Here is a 20,507-nt window from a genome sequence, read left to right as displayed (position 1 = left end):
TTGACCAGAGAAGATTCCGTTGACTTCCATTCAACAAGGCACACAGAGAATTGGGTTTCATCGTCCATTCTAAATGGCATTATTTTAATGGACATCAGGAATCATGAGGCAGGAGACAATTGACTGTTCCCAACATGTGGACGCTTCTCTCCGATGCATCAGCACAAAGATAGGATCATTAATCGACTGAGGGAATTCTTTAATGCATTGCATTTTAACGAGTTATTATTATTGGAAGATAGGAAGAAGAAAATGGATTGCTCTTTTACTTTGCCTTGTTCTCTTGTTTTTCTTCAATTTTCTTATAATTAGGAAAATGTGGAGGTTTTGTAGTTCAGATCAAGTCAACCATGGCTTTTATAGGTCAATTCCTTGGCTAAACAACAACAAGGGGTTGTGGAGCCAATCTACCAACTTGCATCTATGAGTTGGAGAGAATCTTATACTTTAAAGCCAACGCCATCAACGCTAATTTCCAAAGCAAGTGCTACTTTGGCAAGTAGCTAAGCAAATGTGAATAGCGCATAAATGGAGCTCTTAGCATTTTGAAATGCTTCTACATTCAATTTATTATTAAAAATAAGAACTATAGAAAATCAAGTTTCCTGTTCATTTTCAGTCTATGAAACAGAGGGTAAGGATTAAGGTCCTTAGTTCCCAATTATTCTGGTTTTGATTGGTATTATATTGTTTTGACTAAGATGTATGAGACACTTCTGAATGGAGTTATCTTGGAGGCTTTGGATTTCTTTAAGGTCAAAGTAGTATGTTTGGCACATCTTCCCAACTCCTACATAAGTCAGTTCTAATTCTTTTACAAGTAGTGTCAGTTGAAAGTGAGTGGGAAGCTTTATATTCTACTATTCTTTGATGATTTTTCATAGTTATCAAGGAGGCCTTGAATTCATGTAAGTTTAGGTCAAAATATGATCACATTGATTTCAAGGAAAGTAGGAAGTGGATGATTACACCCTTCTTCCTTCACCTGCTAAACTGCTAAAAATCTCTGGCTTCAGTGTGAAATGTAATCATCCACTTCCTACTTTCCTTGGCTCACTGGAATCTCTGGCATCAGTTGGACCAACTCCTCATCTATCAGAGCAGGATGTTGACTTCCATGTACAAAACCAAACCATGTCCTTTTCATTCCACCCAATACACATCCTAACTCCACAGCAAGCATTAACCAGGGTTGGCTTCTCTATCATGGATATACCAAAGCATGAAAGCTTTGATGTGGTTCATTCGATTAGCGGAGCAAAAGTAGGCTTTCACATGCAAGGCCAAGACTGTGTCATTTGGAGCAACTTGGTGACAACATCATAAAAAAACTCACCTGAGCTTTCCAAGATAGTATGTGGACGCTCAACCTGTCAGCCATTCTGTGTGAAGCAAAAGATATGGAGAAGAGGAGCTCAGCATACATCATCATACCTGTCATTCATACTTTGTGATGCAAAAGATGTTGGGATAGAAGAGATGGAGAAGATAGATCAGCACACCTGATCAGAAAAGTGGTGCATCAATGGCCAAAACACTCAGTTTGTGGACATCCATGTCTGAAGGTAGTGTGCTCTGCAGAAGAAACTTTTTGACGTTCAGGTTCTGCTTTGGACTGATTAGCTTAAAACCAGGTGTCATGAACAGTATATTTAGCATCCTTTTTTAGACTCATGAAACCATCTCACACTGTAAGAGCATAGAGAGAGTTATATGTCTGTTGGTTCTCAAAAGAATAGAAGATTTTGATCCCCATGTGTGGTTGTTTACTTTGGGAGTCCAAGAAGCTTCATCTGGAGTACTTGGCTTTGGGAACACAGCATAGCATGTTCATGTTCACCAGATGCTAACTATAATGCTTGAATCATCAAAATGTATAGTGACTTTTGTTACAGGGAATTCTGAAAACTATGCAAATGCAAGAGCAGCTTGTTTCTCCCTTTTTTTTAATTCTAAAGAGAGTTTTGTTTTTGATCTGAGAGAATATTTCAGGGTTGGAGAAAATTGTTTGGTTCAGTGCCTTATTAACTTACATCCAGGTGGAGAGTTCACCTTATTTTGTTGCCAAAAGAAGATCCAATCTGAAAACAAATACTAAAAATATTTAGTTGACTATATTTCCCTCTGGACTGTGAACTACAAAAACTCCTAGATTTCTGATCATCCATCTGCTAACACAGAAGAAATCAAGATGGCATTATCATTGTTATGATTTGTATTGCTGTTGAAGAATATTAACTGCATTATAAGATACAAACTATTGCAAAATGTAAGATATTGAATTTCTATGGAGTTTAGTCACAGGTTTAGCTTATTTGATTTCAGAATGAAAAAGCCTCAATCAGTATAGCATACTCTGATAATCCAAAATGTCTATGATTGAATAAGTTCATATGGACAAACTCATGCAGTGAGCTTCTTTGAATTCCATTTTCACAGAATTCTTGCACTAAGATGCATCCATGCTCCATTCTCCCAGAAGAATGTTGCTGGCTCGGCAAATTTAACATAACATAAATTCTCGGAACATTTGAAAGAGAAACCTAGTGAAACTGCTCCAATGAAACAAGCATTGCCATGAGTTTAAATAGAAAAAGCAACCTGCTTGCACCTGAGGCTATGTCTGGGCATATAATTTCTCTCAAACCTTGGATCGAAGGAACCTAATGCATTGACCTGCAGTTTTATGTTTGCGTCAATATCTCATATCTCATTCTGGGTATGAATCAGACTATATTTGACTTTATACGCATGATACAAACCTATAACCAATACAAACAAGTACCACTGCATCATCCATCGAGTAAGCTCATCATCATGGAAGATTCGTTTAACCAAACTGGACTACCTAATAGACTTACTGGCTTCATCCGAAGGTTTAAACATGACCAAATAGACAAAAAAGTCTAGGGAATCAACTACAATTAGAGAGGATGCGGACCTTGATTACCCTATAATGGTGCATCATAAACTAGTGTTTAAACATAAAAGGACTAAGATTCCCAAAATCTTCAAGGCGGAGATCCTCTGGCACAGAGATGAAGCAGAAACTGGCCTGCATTCATGAGGGAAGCCTGCTAAGTACCACTGCAGGGTTCAGTAACAAGTATGATGATAAAATATGTGGAGGTAATCAATGATGAGCATAAAAAATTTGCGTAGCATACAATTTTATCATGATCAAGGCTTTGGTTATATCTCTAATGACATGACAATGGAAATGTTCAAACAATGTAAGAGCACTCACCCTGAACTGAGATACTTGCAGGAACCATAACCTGTCATGACAAGCAAATGCAGCAGTCTGTTACTTGGACTGTTTGTTGGAATAGAAAACTATGAGAACTTGAGAATGAGGAGTTTTACTTGGATCTCTGTTGGTGATGATTGCAGTTCCACCAAAGTAGCATGCGATATCGGAGTTTCCGTTCTGCTGGTAATAACTGTTGAATGCATAGGAGGCATGACTGAGAAGTGTGTCTGGCTCGTAGCAGGTGGCACCAGGCTGCACAAGTGAGCAGTCAGCAGCACCAAGTCCACATGCCCAATCAAGCGCATTCTGGAGGTCAAACTGAGAAACCCCCGGGCGGGCAACACACCATGTAGTGCCCTCGACGAACGTTGTGTTACCTTCAGGAGGAGAGAATGTCGGAATTGGGATGGTGGATTCAGCCTTCTGCTGTAGTATTGCTCCCAGTGCAACAACTGATCATTCCATGGAATCAGAAAGGTTGAAAGCCAGAGGTCGGAGAACAAGAGAAGGAAACTAAATGGCACATAGATCATAAAGCAACATGATGTCCATAATTGCATGAATCAGGAAATTATGTTAACATAATTCTGATTACAAAGGATTATACCTCATGAAATGCTTACACTCTAATATTATATTTCAAAGAAACAAACTTCTTTCCTGCTTAGTGCGTAAAAGAACCAAAAAAGAATTAACATAAAACTAATTAGTTTGGTTGGCTTTATTATTGATCCTAATGGCATCGGACCTAAAAAATTAACGCCATCAAAGATTGGCTTTATCTGAACTCCCATATTTGGCTGCAAATGTCTTATGAACAGGATGAAGTGCACAAACAATAAGATCAAGAGTGTGAACAGTAGTAGTTTAAAGCTTTGAGCAAGCATTATTAGGACAGTCACGCAGCTCTGCTAAAGAGGAACATAAGATCTTAAAAAGGAAAAAGAGATGCTTTATCCCAAATCTTTGATGTTTGGCTCAAAGATCCTGCAATCAAAGAGAAAGGGCAAAACAATTCTTTCACCAGACACTAGCAATCGGAGGGTTCTGCTCTGGTGGTCAGTAACCAGAAGAAGTAAAAAAATTGTAAGACAAAACAAGAATTCTCCACAAATTACTGCAAATGAAGGAAGACAAGATGTTACTGCTGTGATCTTCATCTAGCAAAAAAATTACTTGGAACATTGATGATCCCTATTTTTAAATAACTAAAACATCACAATCCAGACTCTTTTAGTTCTTAGATTGCTGGTGCATGCCTATTATCATCATGTGAATAATAAAGTCTACAGTTTGACTGGCATGCGAAGATTATTTGCCTTCCTGTATCAGTTGCTCATAGTGCAAACATCACATGCTCTTGTCTCTTTTCTGTAGTCTTATCTAAGAATTTTCCATGAATAATCAGACTTAAATATGACAAACATCAACAGACCAGATTTTTTATCCAAAACTATTAACCATTTTTGTGTATGGCAAACATGGACAATAGTAAATAGCACTCTGTTCCTGTTCCAGGCAGCGAGCAGGTGACAACTCGGAAAGCATAACCAAACAAGCAGCTGTAATTATTGTGGGCTTATAATGTCTCTGACAATGGTCAAGGCCTTCACATCTGAACTCTGTCGTTATATTGAGAAATCAAGAGAATTTGTAGTGAATTCGAGCTTCAGTTATACAGTATTTAGTCCTCTCATCACAAAAAACCAATAAAGATTTCTTCAGTTGAAGAAGAACATCAACCATATACCCTCTATAAAGTTCCAAGTAAACACAAACACCTACAAATGGGAGAAAGTTACAGAAGGAAGTGGCACCCAGACAACATCACACATTAGCAAGATGGTGGATGTCACTGTTGGTCTTAGGGGTTCCTCCACTGCATTAAATAGAGAATTAAGAAAAATAATAGAGGAAAAACAGTCGATGCTTGAAACGAACAACACATATCCTAGAATGATGATCAAACATCAAAAATAATATTTGCTTTGTAAGAAAATCATGAACGCATAGCAAATTACTAATGCCAAAACGAGGAAAAAATGAAGAAAAACAAAGGAAAATAGTAATGCAAAGCTTACAATAAGAAGAAATGTAGAAAGAAGGTTTCTGCTACTTATTTTTGTGCTGATTTTATGTGTATGGTAGGCTTTCATGTTTGTTTAACATTATCTTCTTCAAGAAACATTTTTGTTCTACTCTGTTATCTATGATAAAGAAACCTACTAACTAATAGATTAACTTTAGCTACTAATATGATGCATTTCAAACTTCTGGTTCCCATATCAAAATCTGTGATCAAATGGAAGTGCAGGAAAAGCTGAAAAATGCCACAATCTGAACTAGAAAAGAAGTATGTGGGAGATGGGGAAGGGTTACCCATGTAGCAGTCCAACATCAAAAACCCATAAACGAGGATCCATTCTCCACTCCTCATGGCCGATGCAACCAGCTCTGTTTCCCTCTCTCAGTCTCTCTTGCACACACACACACAGACACAGTGCCTTGGAGACAAAAGAGGAGACTATAATGAACCGCCCTCAAAAGTTGCAGCTCTTCATATAAAAGACTTTTGTCGTGCTGATGGTGTTCATTTGTTGGTCAAGCAGAGAGAGGAAATGGTACAATGCTCAGTTCGCAGTGACTTGTAGCTGTCAAACATTTATTCATGTAAGCGTATGTACCTCCAAAACCACGCAGGTACTTCATCACTTCAAACCTTCAGAATCTTTTGTCCTGACACTGGCAGTACATACCTTAGCTTACGCAATCCCAACAATCTTCGCAGCTGTAGGACATATAACATCAATGTGGTTCCGTCTCAACATGTAATCTTACTATGTGAGGAGCTCCTTGTGGCCTTCACTTTGGCAGATCCTTGTCTCTTGGTTGTGTCTGAAGGAGCTACTAGAATGAAGTGTGCATGATGGCTTACGGACAAAGAAAGCCGAAGTATTCTCTTCGTTCCCTCTTTCTTTTCCTCGTGAGCTGATGAGATGGAATCTGTCAAGGAAAGGTGAAGCCTACAAGACCGAGGAAGTGGCCGGTGCAACTTCAAGGGTTCTTCTTTCTTGCGGAGTAAGATAAGAACCTAATGTTGGACTCGATAAGTACAATATAATGATATACGATACATTTTAGATTGCTTTACTATTATACTTTAATTTTCTAAATACATTTCGTGTTTTGTTCGTGAGGGCACAAAAATAATATAATTCCAAAGGTCAATTATTCCTTATGCGGATCCTTATTTTGGATCCGTTAACCTCATTGGTCATGGATCTCGGACCGACACGTGGTGGCAGTGCTTGGGCTCGATGCCCAACCCAAAACGAGAAATATGGGCCCTCGACCCATAAGCTTATCGGATTTAGATCCATTAGCCCGATAGAAATCCGCACCATCTCAACCGATTCTGCTCGTTCTGGAAGCTTCCGATCTACCGCAAAAGGAACGGTCGATCCGGGCCGAGCGTTTGAAGGACTTCTTCCTCATATCAGCACGTCCTCATAAACCCTAGAGAACACGTCTGCTATGCTCTGTTCGTCGCTCCCCAATAAACGAGCGAACCCGTCGGCTTCATCAATTCCTTTCGTCCCTCGCCAAATCATGCTCGCTGCCAACAGTGCCGTCGCCGCTGTGGAGGACAGCAAGGCGAGACGGAAGGAGAAGAAGGAGAGGAAGAAGCGATCTTCGGAAACCCTCCACTTGGATGGGACCGAGGTTGGGGAAGCGTCGCGTAACGGGCTCGGGAGAGATGTCCTTCTCAGATCGATCGCGGCCTTCCTCGACGGCAGTGGCTTCTCCAGGACTCTCTCTGTCTTCCAGTCCGAAACCCGGCTCGAGGTGCTTGGAAGTCGTTTGTCCTCTTTCGTTATCACCAAAAGATCGTCATTTAATTGGCTGCTTTACATGTCGATAGCATGAAAATTTGACTTTGGTCGTTCTTCTCTGTTGGGTGTTTAGGCTTCTTACTCGATCGATATCTTTGTTTTTATTGGTTGATAAAACTTACATCAGATTACCGTTTCTTGCACCTGATTGACGAATCTTTTCTGTTAATCTGTTTTTGTATGTAATACAGTGGTATCTTGTTGAGTGTGATAGTACTTAGATCAGTTATTCGTTGCAAAACTACAATGGCATGGTGGAAACATGTACCTTTTCCTTAAAAATGTTGAAACTTAACAGTTCAGTCACAATGGAAGGTCCTTCTTGTCCTCCCATTTCTCGATCTGAAAAGGAATGAAAAATTAGGAGATTGAGAATGCAGATACTGAAGATCATTTTTTAATCACTTAAAATATGTTATTCTATAATCCATTAGATTTTTTTAAGATACAGTTTAAGGATACTTTTGATATTTGGTGGATGAATATAAAATTAGAATCACGTTCCCATGTCACAGCTTTTGTATACTGAGACGATTAGAGTGATATGAATATATTCTTTTTCTGGTTGCTTAAAAATGCTATGAGCTTGGAGGATTATGAAGAATTAAGTAGATGGGTAAAAGGATGCAGAGCATTAAGATTTTGACTACGGGAAGGGATTTTCTTGTCACTGTCCATTTTGTTTATTGAGAGCCTTTTGGTCCTCTCAAGAGGAATTATTCTGCCATATATTTGAGCATGTTTTGGTTTGTTTTACTTTAAGAGTTATGTTTTCATCTTTCATGTGCTCAATGGATTTACAGAAAAGTCATTTTTAACACAGTAGAAATATCCATCTAATAATTTTAGGATATCGGTTGGAGAACAATGGTAGCCTAGTGGGAGTATATTGATGAGGGTGAGCATTTTGGTCATTGCTAAGGTTTCTTATTGTCAACCTAGGTTGGCATTGGGTAGTACTTTTTTAGTGAGAATTTATTGGTGAACACTGATTTCAGCATTTTACAAGCAACATAATTTTGTACTGGAGCCTCAAGCAGGTACTCTTATATGGTATTGCCTAAGTCTGTAATAAAAAAACTGTCAGCGGTTTTTAGATAACTAAGTGTAAGTATACATGCATATTTTGTGTTTCTTTTGAAAATACTCCTGTTCCACTCAACGAAGAATGCTTCTGTATATATTGTTGTCTGACCTGAAAAATTAAGTGAGCACATCTTTTGCTTCTTTTGGTTTGTTTTCCCATATCATGTCTGCAATTTTCTGACTCATGTTATGGTATGAATTTTTTATAGATGGGTTGTTGGAAATCATCTTCTGTAAACTTGGAGGATCTATTTTGCAAGTTCTTGGATTCAAGGTATGCAATTTTTTTACTTTAGTCCTGTGGCCATGTTCAATAAAAGATATAGTGAACATAAATGGAGAACCCGTGAGAAGGGTGCTAAATCAAAGTAGATGATATCCTTTTCTAGAGATAATGATGCATGATGACAAAGAAGCTTGAGTGATGGACTGAGGGCAATGTTTATGCAATCAGTTGAAAAGCTGTTGACATTGGCTTGGATTTATTTGGTGATCGAATAGCTAGTTAAAGTCCCTAGCTGTTTGCCTATAAGAGGCACCATTTTTCTATAGATTTTATTAGATATTGTTCATCTTACAATTTATGTAGATTTATTAGATATTCTAGATGCTATACTAAACACCCTAGTTGATCATAAGTAATAATAATGGTGTGTGTTGACTGGAGGATGCATGTGAACTGTGAAGGATAAAACAGTTTAAGATAAATCATATTCATGACATGAGATTTATTCAAATGGCTACTGGGTTCAAAAGGGTGAAGCATGGGACCAATAGAGCATAGAATCTTAAGAGTTAAGATTTAACAACAATATCACAAGGGTGACTCATCTAGAGTTAAATGCCGTTTTGAATTTAGGATTTAGTCATTTAAGAGTTCAAGTTGGGTCTAATGGCAAGACTCAACTTTGGGTATGATTTGAAGTTGAGTTCAAGTTGAGTGTAATTGCAAGACAGCATGGTATGATTGCTTGCTTCTTTGCTTCTTGGGTATGACTTTAGTTGAAGTTTAGGTTACAGATAGAGTGTTATATACCAATTTATGATTTTTATTTCTATGTTTTTATATTTTTAGTAATAATTTTTAGGTTTTATGTGTTTCTGTATATGGTTGGGAGGGACATTGATCCGTCAGAGTAAAGTATTTGAAGTTCTAGATAATGTGTTAGATAATACATTAAGGCAAGGATTGTCATATTAAATGCCAACATTGTATGACCAAGTGGTAGTCTGATCAGCAACAATCATAAAGACAAGAAAAACAAAAATTCTGTCTTAAAACAAAAATTCTCTGTCTTAATGTCCACCGCCTCTTCTTCTCTTAGCATTTCACATGTTCCCATGTTTGACAAGAATAACATGAGAATCAGTTCATGCAAAAAGAACAGGCAGGGTTTTGACTTTCAAATGTGGGTCAGGTTTTGTCCTGTTTTGGTAAAACAGTTGTGACGTGCTCAAAATAGGTTGGATTTGAACAAAACTCCGGAACAGATGAGTTTTCCCCTGTGCACAAAGGTTTCGCTTGGTAGAGGATGGTCACTAGTATATTTTGCCCAAATTGGGAATTGTCGATCAGGACAACAATTTAAACACTGTGTAGTGTTGAAATTCACTAAATACGAGACGTGTTAGCATTATCTTAGAGCCATGGTTTAGTGAGAACTATGGATGGAAGTTAATATTATATTGGTTGTTGGCTGAAGGAAGGATATTGGTGATGGTTTCTTACATAAAGTAGCATGAAAACCGGTTGTTTTTTTCTTGTGTTGCTATTGGCTGAGGATAATCATCATTTGACAGCAAGAGCTTAAATAGTGCAAGTCCAGAGCTACAGACTGTGAATCTCTTATCGTATCTTGCTTCTTCCTACATAAATAACAATCATTTGTGAGTGAGATTGAACTTAAGGATTGTACACAACAGCATTTTATATGCTAGGATGTTCCTTTTGCCTGAAGTCTTTTGGTGTGCCGTGTCTTTCTTCATGTGTGTTTTTATGGTGTTAGCTCTGGGTGTTTGGTGTCTTCCTTCATGTGTGTTATTTTGGTGTTAATTCTGGGTGCTTAGCTCAAAAAAGGGAAACGTTACGTGGTTTTCTTGATTGTCACTCTGCAGTACTATCAGATATTTATTTATTTAATCTGGAAACCCAATTATGATCTGTCTGATCTTTCTTTTATATTGTATCCTTATGCTTTTACATTCTCATCATCTACGAGGCACTTTTCCACTTGCAGTAATGGTCATGGAGAAGCTAGCATTGATTGGCCGAGAGATCAAGGTGCACTATGTTCTTCATTGTCTTTTCTTTCTGCTTAGTTTTGTATCCTATGCATGCATTAGGACAATTCTGATAAAACATCTATTGTTTTTAGAGGCTCAGGTGTACTTTTTGAGCATGGTACAATTTAGCATGCTATCCTAACTTTCTACAATTTGGATAAAACATCAATTTATATGATTTGCAGATCTACGAAAAGTCAGCATTCCTGGAGTAGTAGAAGGCAAGAATATGAACTGCACCACTGAGAACATTCACAAGAAGAAAAGAAAGAGAACTGATCAAATTAATGATGAAACAGAAAGTGAGAAGTTAAAAATGGACGAGGACTTGCATGCCGAAACTAAGGAGAAGAAAAAGACAAAGAAATTGGTTCATGACCCATCCACTGAAGGATGTGAAAATAAACATTTGGAAGTCAGTCGAGAGAAAGCTGAGAGCATTGATCCTGCAAATCAGTCACCAGATCCCCATAAAAATGACAAAGAGAAGAAGAAGAAACTCAAGAGTATGCCTGAAACTCATGATGAGATTGCTGAACCTAGTGACTTTGCAAATGTAAAACATAAAAGTGAAAAGAAAAAAGAGAAAAAACTAAAAAAGGTAGAAGTGGAAGCATCTGAGAATATATCTGACAAAAGATTCAAGGACAAGAAATTGGAAGACATCGAAGGTCACAGTGGTCCTGCCTCTGAGAATCTCTTGGTTCATAATGATTCTCAACACAAAGTCAAGAAGAAGAAACAGAAATTAACTTCTGATGTTGTGCCCACTGTGAACTCTAATCAGGCAGCAGAAGAAAAATCTGGTGACCAAATTAAAGAATGCAATATCAATCTAGATGTGGAAACATCAGATTTTGGAGCTAAAAGTCTTCCTAAATCTGAAGGCATGAATGTTAAAGTTGCAAAGAAACCTTCCAAAAAGGGAAAAGTATTGCCCATGAGTGGGATAACTGATAATGAGACTGCAGACAAGGATTCAAAGGTCAAATCTGAAGGTGCTGAAAATATTGAGGAAACAGAGAATCTTGTGAAGTTTGACAAATCTGCTTTAGATGGTGATACCCCAGTTACTACTAAAAAGAGGAAGATGGAAGAAAGTAAGGATAGTAATAGGAATGCTGTCAAGCAACTCGAGCTTTCGACACAGGCTAATGAAAACAATAGTGCAAGTAAATTAAAGGATGAAGTGGTAGGAAATGGAAGCATTGGAAGCAACAGAAAAAAAGAAAACCATTCAGCAGAGGTATCCATATCTTTTGGTTCTTTTTTTGCTCCAGAAGTAAGTTTGTGTCAGTTGATATGTAAATTTAGGACTAGCAAAATTTTCTTATTTTGTGGACAAAATTATGCTGTATCTTCTCTCTGTCCTGAGATAATATCTCATATCGGATAGAAAGGTACCTCTTTTTCTATTGATCCAGGTTCAAGTAGTTACTTCAAATCTTATGTTACATTTTGACCTTATGAAGTCTTCAATTTCTATGATTGCAGAAAATACTTTTGATTAGGTGTAATAGGTAACTAAAACCATCTTAAGAATATTATGCTTCTGCTTATCTGTTTATAGTGGATTGATCATGGACACACCTGCATAACTATGCCACATGCTGTTAGGGCTACTTCCCTTTCTTAATTTTCTCCTCCCTTTGCTTGTCTTTTTATTTTATGAGAAGTTGAAGTTAGATAGGTTTATTCTTTTTACTAATAGATAATTTGTCCTCTTTTTTTTTCTCTAAAGGACATAACTTTGTCCGAACATCAAAAAGATGGCCTGGAATATCAGTGTGGTGTTTCTAAACTCCTTTTATCTTTAATTGGTACAGTACTAAAATTTTTAGTTCACATGCTAAGTCATTATGATGTTAATCCTGGCTGATCTGGTAGCAAAGTCTTTTGCCTGAAAGCAATCTTTTCCTAACCGAGATCTATGTTGTGATTACTGTTCATTTTCCTTCTGACCTGCTATAGGCATTCCTATACCTGTAATTATTATTAGTGATAGAATGACTGAAATTATTATTTGACTCAGCCTGCTCTGATCTCATTTTTCTGTTCTTTTTATGCCTGTAGTAGTTGAATGCAGATATTCTCAATCAATTTTTTTTAGAATTATTGAAATTTTTATTCTCGGTGCAGCCAAAAAGTGTGAATGCTTTTCAAAGGGTGAAGATAGAGGAGATTAAATTTGCAGATGAAAAGCTCAAGGATAATTCATACTGGGCTAAGGTAATTAAATAATTTTGTTTCTTTTACATCCCGTAAAATTTTATTTTCTTACATTTCCACTTTGCAGCATGGTGCTGATACGGGGTATGGTGCCAAGGCACAAGAAGTTCTTGGTCAAGTGAGAGGAAGGTAAAGATAATTATTGCTTACTGTGAATTATCGGTCCTGTGTATATTGCAAATTTCCAAATATTTATAAAGCAGGGAAAGCAGTTCACGATTGATACTCTGATTGTTCACATATTGTTAGCCGTCAGTTGGGGATGAACCATGTTTAATTTAAATATGGAAATCTGCTAGTTTATTTAATATTCAAAGGATTTTACTACTAGAACTGTATGTCTTAACATACATATGTCATGTTTCATTTCTTATATGGTGTTGCAGGGACTTTAGGCATGAAAAAACCAAGAAAAAACGTGGAAGCTACAGAGGTGGACAGATCGATCTGCAATCACATTCAATAAAGTTCTCTTATTCGGATGATGATGATGATGATGAGTGATTGCTTAGTGGCTGCAACGGATCCAGGTCCATATAACCCACTTATATTTGGATCTCTCACTTTATCAGGTCATGCTTAAATACAAGTTTTATGAGTTCGATTTGCGGACGCTACAGCAACTATGATTCAGAAGGAACCATTTATGGGACCAACGTGTTGCAGGTAATGCTTGCAGGGGCAGCCTAAATCCAATGTCTCAATTTGAGTCTGATTTTTTGGATACTCGTGTTAATCAATTTTGGAATTTTGTTTTGGGTTTATGTGATTTTGACTTTTGAGCTTATGACATTGAGGTGTTGTAAACTTTTGTTGATCAAAGCTTTCCACAATGTGTTGATCATATCAGGGAAAAAACACTACTGTCTTTTGTTGGGCACAAATCAAAGTGGCTTAGCTTATGATATCTGCAAATTTCAATCAATTCGTTCTCGAATCAGGTCTCATCCAGTGTGTTTTGGAATCAGGTGCTTGAACTTGTTCCAAATTCAATTAAAGTTACATTTTGAATGTTGATCATCCTAAGAATCATCCTTGGTTGGGAGACAACGCAGCATAAATGTTGATCACCGCAATCTCTGAGCAAATGCAATCCGTGAATCAACTGGTTGTTTGAAAGGATGGTGATAGGAACTGCCTGTAGACATAGCCAAGCCTGGTGGACAAAATGAGTGACAGCTTCTGAAACTGTAAAATGAGGTATGGCTATCAATCATCATACCATATAAATATTCTGCTAATCTAAATCAAGATTAAGGTAAAGGAAGGAGCAATCAACACATGAAAACCTTTATCACATGCATCATCCTATATTTTCATTTTGATGCATGAAAAACAAAAAAGAAAAACAATGATTCAACAAATTTATATAACCATTTAATCTAAAAAAAATCATGGAGCATCATTATCTTAGGAGTTTTGAGATGGATGGGTTAGTTATTTAAATTATTTCATCTTTCTCTTTTAGATATAAGTGGGCTCTTTTAAACTACTTGTAAATATATTTAAAGAGATCAATAAAATATGTTTCGGTGTTTTCCTCTATTGTTCTTCTCTTTCTAATTAGCAATGGGCTAGAGATCTAAAGAGTTAAAAAATTATATATCCCTAAAAGACTGTAGATCTAGAGATCTAAAAGATGAGAGATCCCAAAAATATAAGTCTAGAAGGTCAAAGATCCATAAAAAGTCAAAGATTTAAAGATTTGATCAAAAAGGTTAAAGATATACAAAAGTGAGCTGGAAAGTAGATTAAAACCATAGCTTTTTTTTTCATTTATATTGTGTTGTTGTATTATTTACTAATGATTTTTTAGAATTTTGTGCAACCTACTATCCCTCTGATTTAATAGTCATTATGATCATTGGAGTTTGCTGATGGAGAACTTTCTACGGTCGAAAGAGTATTGATAGATTGTAGAATCTAGAGTATCTAAACTTGCATTAGGGTTGATATTAATTGAAACACAAATGGTAAAGTTTAAGAATATATATATATATTGAAAGATCTAAAGGTAAAGAATTATCTTGGAAAGAATTATTTGTAAGGGCAGTTACAAATAGATTTGGGAATCCACTAAAAAGAAATATCAATGATCCACGGGGGCAAAGAGAAGTAGATCTATGGTGAAATCATGTGAGTCAATTTAGAATACTTGTCCAAATTGGATTCTCTAGGTAGAAACTCTAGTTTCCTTATCTTATAAAATATTTTAAATTTGAAAGGTTTTGTTAGTATATCAAAACATCGAGAATCCAATTTGAATAAGTATTCTAAATGGAATATCAAAAAAATTTAAGTTTAAAAGGAAAAAAATGTTGGGATAAGCTAATAGATTTTATAAATAATGATTAGATTTATTGTTATCTTAGGAGTTTTAAGATGGATGGGTTAGTCATTTAAACTATTTTATCTTATCTTTTAGATATAGGTTGGTGTTTCTAAACTTCTTGTAAGTCTATTTAAAGAGATCAATAATTTTCTTTCTAGTTATTTTTTTTTTTCTTATCAATCACTAAACCTACCATCTCATAATTTTTCAATAATTATAAATTGGACAAACAATTAGACTACTATAATTATATATAAAAAAAATTCTGACTTTCTCAGATAGAAAAAATACAAAAACATCACTATAAAGTCATGAATAATTAATTGAGCTGTCTCTGTTGATATATTTGTGTTGGTTAGTACATTGTTGATTCTATCATATTGGAGTACACATATGAACCTCATGCATATTATTTAATATATATATTTATTTTAACTCATTAGTAATTGAGCTGTGCAATTTGAACTCTATTAAAATGAATCCAAACAAATAGGTTAATTAGCATATACGTAGCATGTAAAACCTTAAAAACATGGATCCAAATTTATCGAGTGTATCAATTCCAACAACCATTCTTCACAAACCATGGTTAAAAACTTTGGTAAAGTATGATGAGGATGTTCTCCAATTCTGGATTAATAAATCATGAGCATTTATGCTTTTGGATAAATTAGCAATATGATGTTAGCAAAATACAACACAAATTGTATCTTTTTTTTTCAAAAAAATATTACAATATTAGATAAGGAATATAATCTGTATATATATAATAAGGTTATTTAGTCCTAAGAAGCATAAGAACCAATGATTTATAAGTCTCTCTTACCACTAAAGTGAATAATTTCTCGTGAACTTATGGGTCGTATATTGATCAAATGGTTCTTTATCAGATTGACGTTAGAAGGAGAGCCGCATATTTTTTTACTACAAGCCTTTGTCAATGTATAAACTTAATGTTGATACAAAAGTACTCCATATAATGGACAAAATATAACACAAGTATTGGGTGTGGCCCATATTATAGTTAGCTGTCCCCAAAGAGGCATCATCATCATTGGGTGGTCGTACATTCACCGATTCCTAGTAAGGAATTCAATTCAATAATTTATATATAATATAATAGAATATAATGATAAGAAAGTCCTTTTTTATTTTTATTTCTGTTTTGTATAGTATATAGTACATGAGAAAATGACATATTGTCATGACTTGTTGGCATCAAGTTTCGATCAGTACTTGAATTATAATGCCATAAATTGACAGGTAAAGCGTCCAAAGGTGCGTTTATGTGATGTGCGTCGTGTCGGCAAATATAATTGATAATAAAGAAAATATTTACTACATAGAACTAATCGAAGTATCAAAGAAATTATATCGAAAAATCTATTTAATTTTGGTCCTCGAAATAGGTTTGGACTAACTCGATATCATCAACATAAAGTGTTAATCGAGAGTAAGATCGACTATCAATTTACACGATATCGTAAGCTTACATTTGCGTTCTGAACAAGTAACTAATCTTGCATGAGTTACACGCAGTTGTTCTTAGAAGATGAGCTGATATGATCATGACTTACATTCAATTACAGAATTCAATCACTCTGAGAATGAAGGGAAAAATAATAACAATAATAATAATAATAATAAGACCCAAAAAGAGAGAAGAAAGAACGCTTGTATCCTTATTCCGGACGACGACGACGACTTCTTCTTGGCTCTAATGTCCTTCCTTGGTAGCATCTCTTGCAGTGAAAACTGAGGCATCAAGCGTGCACCGCCTGACCTGCTTGCTCTTGCATCGATGCATGCAGGTTGAACTCCGTCAGCCCGGTCTCTGCTTTCTCTTGCAGCGCTGCTTGCACCTCGAACTCCGCCAGCAGAGCCTCCGCTTGCTCTTGCACCACCGACCACGCCGACCGCACATGCCGCTCCTCCGTAAGCGACGCGCCGACGGCGAACCGGATTATGTAGACTCCGCCCACCACTGCATGGGTCATGTATATCTTCCCGGTCGCGTTCACCGCGTCGAGCAACCTCTTGTTGATCGCGTTTGCCGTCTCCAATCCACCGTCCCTGGTGGAGCGGCTGCCGAGGGGTGGTATTAGCCGGAAGCACACCATGGCGAAGTTTCTGGGCACCACCACCTCAAACCTCTCGTCCTTGGCCACGAACCCCTCGAACAGCTCGGCCATGTTCACGTGGCTCCTTATGAAGTTCCTGAGGTTGGCCACCCCGTAGCTCCGCAGCACCATCCACAGCTTCAGTGCTCGGAAGCGGCGGCTGAGTGCGATTTGCCAGTCCTTGAAGTCCACTACCTTCTTCGACTCCGTGGCTTTGTTCCTCAAGTACTCGGGGTTGGTGGAGAGGGCGTTCACCAGGTGTTGCGGCTCCTTCACCCACAGGCAGCAACAGTCCAATGTGGTGAAGAACCACTTGTGGGCGTTGAAGCTGAAGGAGCTGGCGCTCTCCACGCCGTCGATGAAGTGGCGGAACTCTGGGCAGATGCACGCGCTCCCAGCATAGGCCGCGTCCACATGCACCCAGATGTCGTACTCCGCTGCCACCTCGCACAGCGCCCGGAGCGGATCAACCGCCGTCGACGAGGTCGTGCCCACAGTTGAGCACAGGTACAGAGGCACCAGCCCCTCCGAGACGTCGGCCGCCAGAGCGGCTCCCAGGGTCTCGGGGCACAGCCCGAACGCGTCGCGCTGGTGAGTCGGCAGAGCGCGGATGTTGTCCGGGTGAATGCCGGCGATCTGCGCCGCCTTCTTGAGAGCGCAGTGCGTCTGATCAGAGCAGTAGACCACCAGGTCACCAATTCGATCCCTGCCGATCTTGTTCAGCACCTTGTCCCGGGCGGCGGTCACGGTGCAGAGGATGCCCTCGCAGGTGGTTCCTTGGAGCACGCCGCCGCCGCCACCAGAGAAGAGGAAGGGCTTAGGAAGGTTGAGCATCTTGCCCAACCAGTCCATGACGATGGTCTCGAGCTCGGTGGCCGCGGGGGACGACATCCAGTTGAAGCCGACGACATTGAAGCCGACGCTGAGCATCTCTCCCAAGAAGCCGGCGACGCTGCCACTGGAGGGAAAGTAGGCGAAGTAGTTGGGGCTCTGCCAGTGAGTGATGCCGGGGACAATGTGGCTGCGGACGTCTTGAAGGATCGCCTCGATGGGCTCAGCGTGGTTGGGGGCCGAGTCCGGGAGTCGGTCACGGAGATAGCCAGGGGAGACCTGGCTGAGGACAGGGTACTTATCAACGTCGTGGTAGTAGTCGGCGATGAAGTCGACCATCATGTGGCCCTGCCGGCGGAACTCCTCGGGGTCGAGGGGGTTCGGCGGGCACATGACATTGTTGTTTTCGAGAGTAATGTCGCCGAGGCTACCCATTGCTGTGGTAGCGAAGGAAGGGCCGGGGTTAAGGGGCAGAGAAGCTTGGTAATTGGCGGTATGTAGACACACAAGAGGCAGATGTGTTGCCCGGTGAGTGAAGGGCTTGAGGGAATGAGGCTCTTTTATAGGAGATGGGAGAGTGGTGACAGTCAACGTGAAAGATATTACAGAAGGGAACGGAACGTGAGACATGGAACATGTGCACAGCAGTGAAACAATACGACCGATAACGTGGGCCGCATTGCTATCTAACTGGTCCACAGTCGTACAATAATTCATCACAGTCACGCAGCTTTGTGCCCTCTCTCTCTCTCTCTCTCTCTCTCTCTCTCTCTTCATCTTCTATTAGACTCGTGGGCTGCAAGGGAGAGACTTCTTTTCTTTGAATTCCAAGAACGATGCTCAATTATTATTCTCTCTTTCGGGGGGGAGAGAGAGAGAGAGAGAGAGAGAGAGAGGGAGTGGACAAAAGATTTATGGTGCAGGAATACAGTACGAGAACTGCAACGACGAAGCTCAACCAGTCATCTATTCGTCAAGCTTTTTTCCTCTTCCTCTCACCGACCACCTCCATGATTCGAATGGACAAATATGAGACTAAGATCAAAATGCATGTATGAGAAAGAGACCCTACATGATCACAGACTAAAGTTTCCTTACACTGTTAGAAAAAACTAGTTTTCTTTAGTGAAACAACCGCGTAAATATACTTAGCTTTCACGAGGCCGACATCTTACGAGAAACGTGTTTCATGTGCTGAGAGAAAGATTCATGTTGACGGCTGACAGTCAAGTATATGTTCACTCGATACAGCAAGTGAGGATGCTTCTTACCATCAATATCGTGTTCCCACCTCTCCAATCTTTAACGTTCAACATCTTCATGCTATTCTTAGGTATTAATAAGATCCAGCAAACAAATATGCGTCGCTAGACTTTCGCCATGACTCCGTGTTGACGGATGTTATACGAGGGAGTCCACAGTCGAGGCGGAGAAGGTGAAACCTCACCATCCATTATTAGAGAGAGAGAGAGAGAGAGAGAGGATGAATGGCTCCCTCCGATCTGATTAGATGTCACGTGTTCCTCGAGGGAGGGAAGTCGGGTTCTTGCAGGCGACGTCGACCCTTCTCTTTCTCATCATTGCTGCGGGGGACACCCAGAGTCCAACCTCCCCGGGACTCTACCATCCCCGTCGGGCCCCTGCCGGCCATGCGTGTCGTTCAGCTACAGGCGACGCGTAGAGTAACAGCACGGGAGCGGCCGCTAGGGTGGGCTCGCCAAGCCAAACCCACCCACCGCGGTCGCCCCGGGAGGGTGGGAGCGGGTAGGCACGTTTTAATCGTGGGCACGCGGCGCATCTACGACGCCCTGCTCCCAACTTAATAATAATAATAATAATAATAATAATAATAATAATAATAATAATAATAATAATAATAATAATACGTATAATTACAGTGACAAATGCAGATTGATTGAGTCTGATTTGGGGGTTGAGATAAAAGAAATATCAACTGATGTACATTCTAATATTCTATCATTTATTATTTAATATTAATTTATTAATATATAATTTTTTAAATATCGAAGGTAATAAGTAGTTAAGCTAATCATTTCTTTGATTCAATCATTCAACATTAGCATAAATTTCCTTGCAATAAATAAGGTAACAACTCAATTGAATGGTCATAAAGAAGGCCTTCCCAATGGCAATCGAATGGTCTAACAAGTGCTCAACTAGTGTAGGTTTTGTCTGTGGCAGTACCGACCAACGTGGAAAACGTGGGTTCAGAATTAAGTTTTGTCTCGTGACAATGCAATATGAACGTAGAATTGACATGATTCTTTCTCATCTTCATCTTTTCTCAAAGACGATCCGATTGCTTATGAATGAAAGTAACTCCACACATCCACATATTTTCTATCCCTTTGTTTATGTCTATATTGTTTCATGCAACCATGCCTGCCCTAAGAACTGCCCTAAATCATGTACATCATGCAGGTGTCCATCTTTAGGGTTCTCTCTACATCACAGTAAGT

The 20,507-nt window shown here is 38.8% G+C and overlaps 3 protein-coding genes across 3 annotated transcripts; 1 reads left to right on the top strand and 2 right to left on the bottom strand.

The window, feature by feature from the left end:
* Positions 1-2,341: 2,341 nt before the first annotated feature.
* Positions 2,342-6,228, bottom strand: LOC108953380 (glucan endo-1,3-beta-glucosidase 13). The gene is made up of 5 exons (XM_018828930.2): positions 6,010-6,228; positions 5,633-5,904; positions 3,367-3,705; positions 3,248-3,278; positions 2,342-3,055 (listed from the first exon to the last, which is right to left on the bottom strand). The coding sequence occupies exons 2-5, from the start codon at positions 5,688-5,690 to the stop codon at positions 2,965-2,967; spliced, it is 519 nt and encodes a 172-aa protein (XP_018684475.2). The 5' UTR covers positions 5,691-5,904; positions 6,010-6,228; the 3' UTR covers positions 2,342-2,964.
* Positions 6,229-6,749: 521 nt separating this feature from the next.
* On the top strand, positions 6,750-13,651 carry LOC103990338 (uncharacterized). The gene is made up of 7 exons (XM_009409440.3): positions 6,750-7,099; positions 8,442-8,506; positions 10,470-10,513; positions 10,701-11,761; positions 12,655-12,744; positions 12,812-12,873; positions 13,131-13,651. Exons 1-7 carry the CDS (start codon positions 6,788-6,790, stop codon positions 13,246-13,248), a joined length of 1,752 nt encoding a protein of 583 aa, XP_009407715.2. The 5' UTR covers positions 6,750-6,787; the 3' UTR covers positions 13,249-13,651.
* Positions 13,652-16,560: 2,909 nt separating this feature from the next.
* LOC103990339 (tyrosine decarboxylase 1) lies at positions 16,561-18,574 on the bottom strand. The gene has a single exon (XM_009409441.3). The coding sequence runs from the start codon at positions 18,460-18,462 to the stop codon at positions 16,840-16,842; it is 1,623 nt and encodes a 540-aa protein (XP_009407716.2). The 5' UTR covers positions 18,463-18,574; the 3' UTR covers positions 16,561-16,839.
* Between the last annotated feature and the right edge of the window lie 1,933 nt (positions 18,575-20,507).

The sequence above is a fragment of the Musa acuminata genome, chromosome BXJ2-7 (assembly GCF_036884655.1).
Source record: "Musa acuminata AAA Group cultivar baxijiao chromosome BXJ2-7, Cavendish_Baxijiao_AAA, whole genome shotgun sequence".
In the NCBI taxonomy this organism is placed as follows: domain Eukaryota; kingdom Viridiplantae; phylum Streptophyta; class Magnoliopsida; order Zingiberales; family Musaceae; genus Musa; species Musa acuminata.
Note: the sequence above shows the minus strand (reverse complement) of the source record. Positions and strands in the feature narration are given on the sequence as shown.

Coding starts and splice junctions, on each gene's coding strand:
- LOC108953380 (XM_018828930.2), bottom strand. CDS start 5,690: ATGAGGAGTGGAGAATGGATCCTCGTTTATGGGTTTTTGATGTTGGAC. Junction 3,279..3,366: donor CATCACCAACAGAGATCCAA/GTAAAACTCCTC, acceptor TTGTCATGACAG/GTTATGGTTCCTGCAAGTAT. Junction 3,056..3,247: donor TGCAAGTATCTCAGTTCAGG/GTGAGTGCTCTT, acceptor TCATGAATGCAG/GCCAGTTTCTGCTTCATCTC.
- LOC103990338 (XM_009409440.3), top strand. CDS start 6,788: ATGCTCTGTTCGTCGCTCCCCAATAAACGAGCGAACCCGTCGGCTTCA. Junction 12,745..12,811: donor ATAATTCATACTGGGCTAAG/GTAATTAAATAA, acceptor TCCACTTTGCAG/CATGGTGCTGATACGGGGTA. Junction 12,874..13,130: donor CTTGGTCAAGTGAGAGGAAG/GTAAAGATAATT, acceptor ATGGTGTTGCAG/GGACTTTAGGCATGAAAAAA.
- LOC103990339 (XM_009409441.3), bottom strand. CDS start 18,462: ATGGGTAGCCTCGGCGACATTACTCTCGAAAACAACAATGTCATGTGC.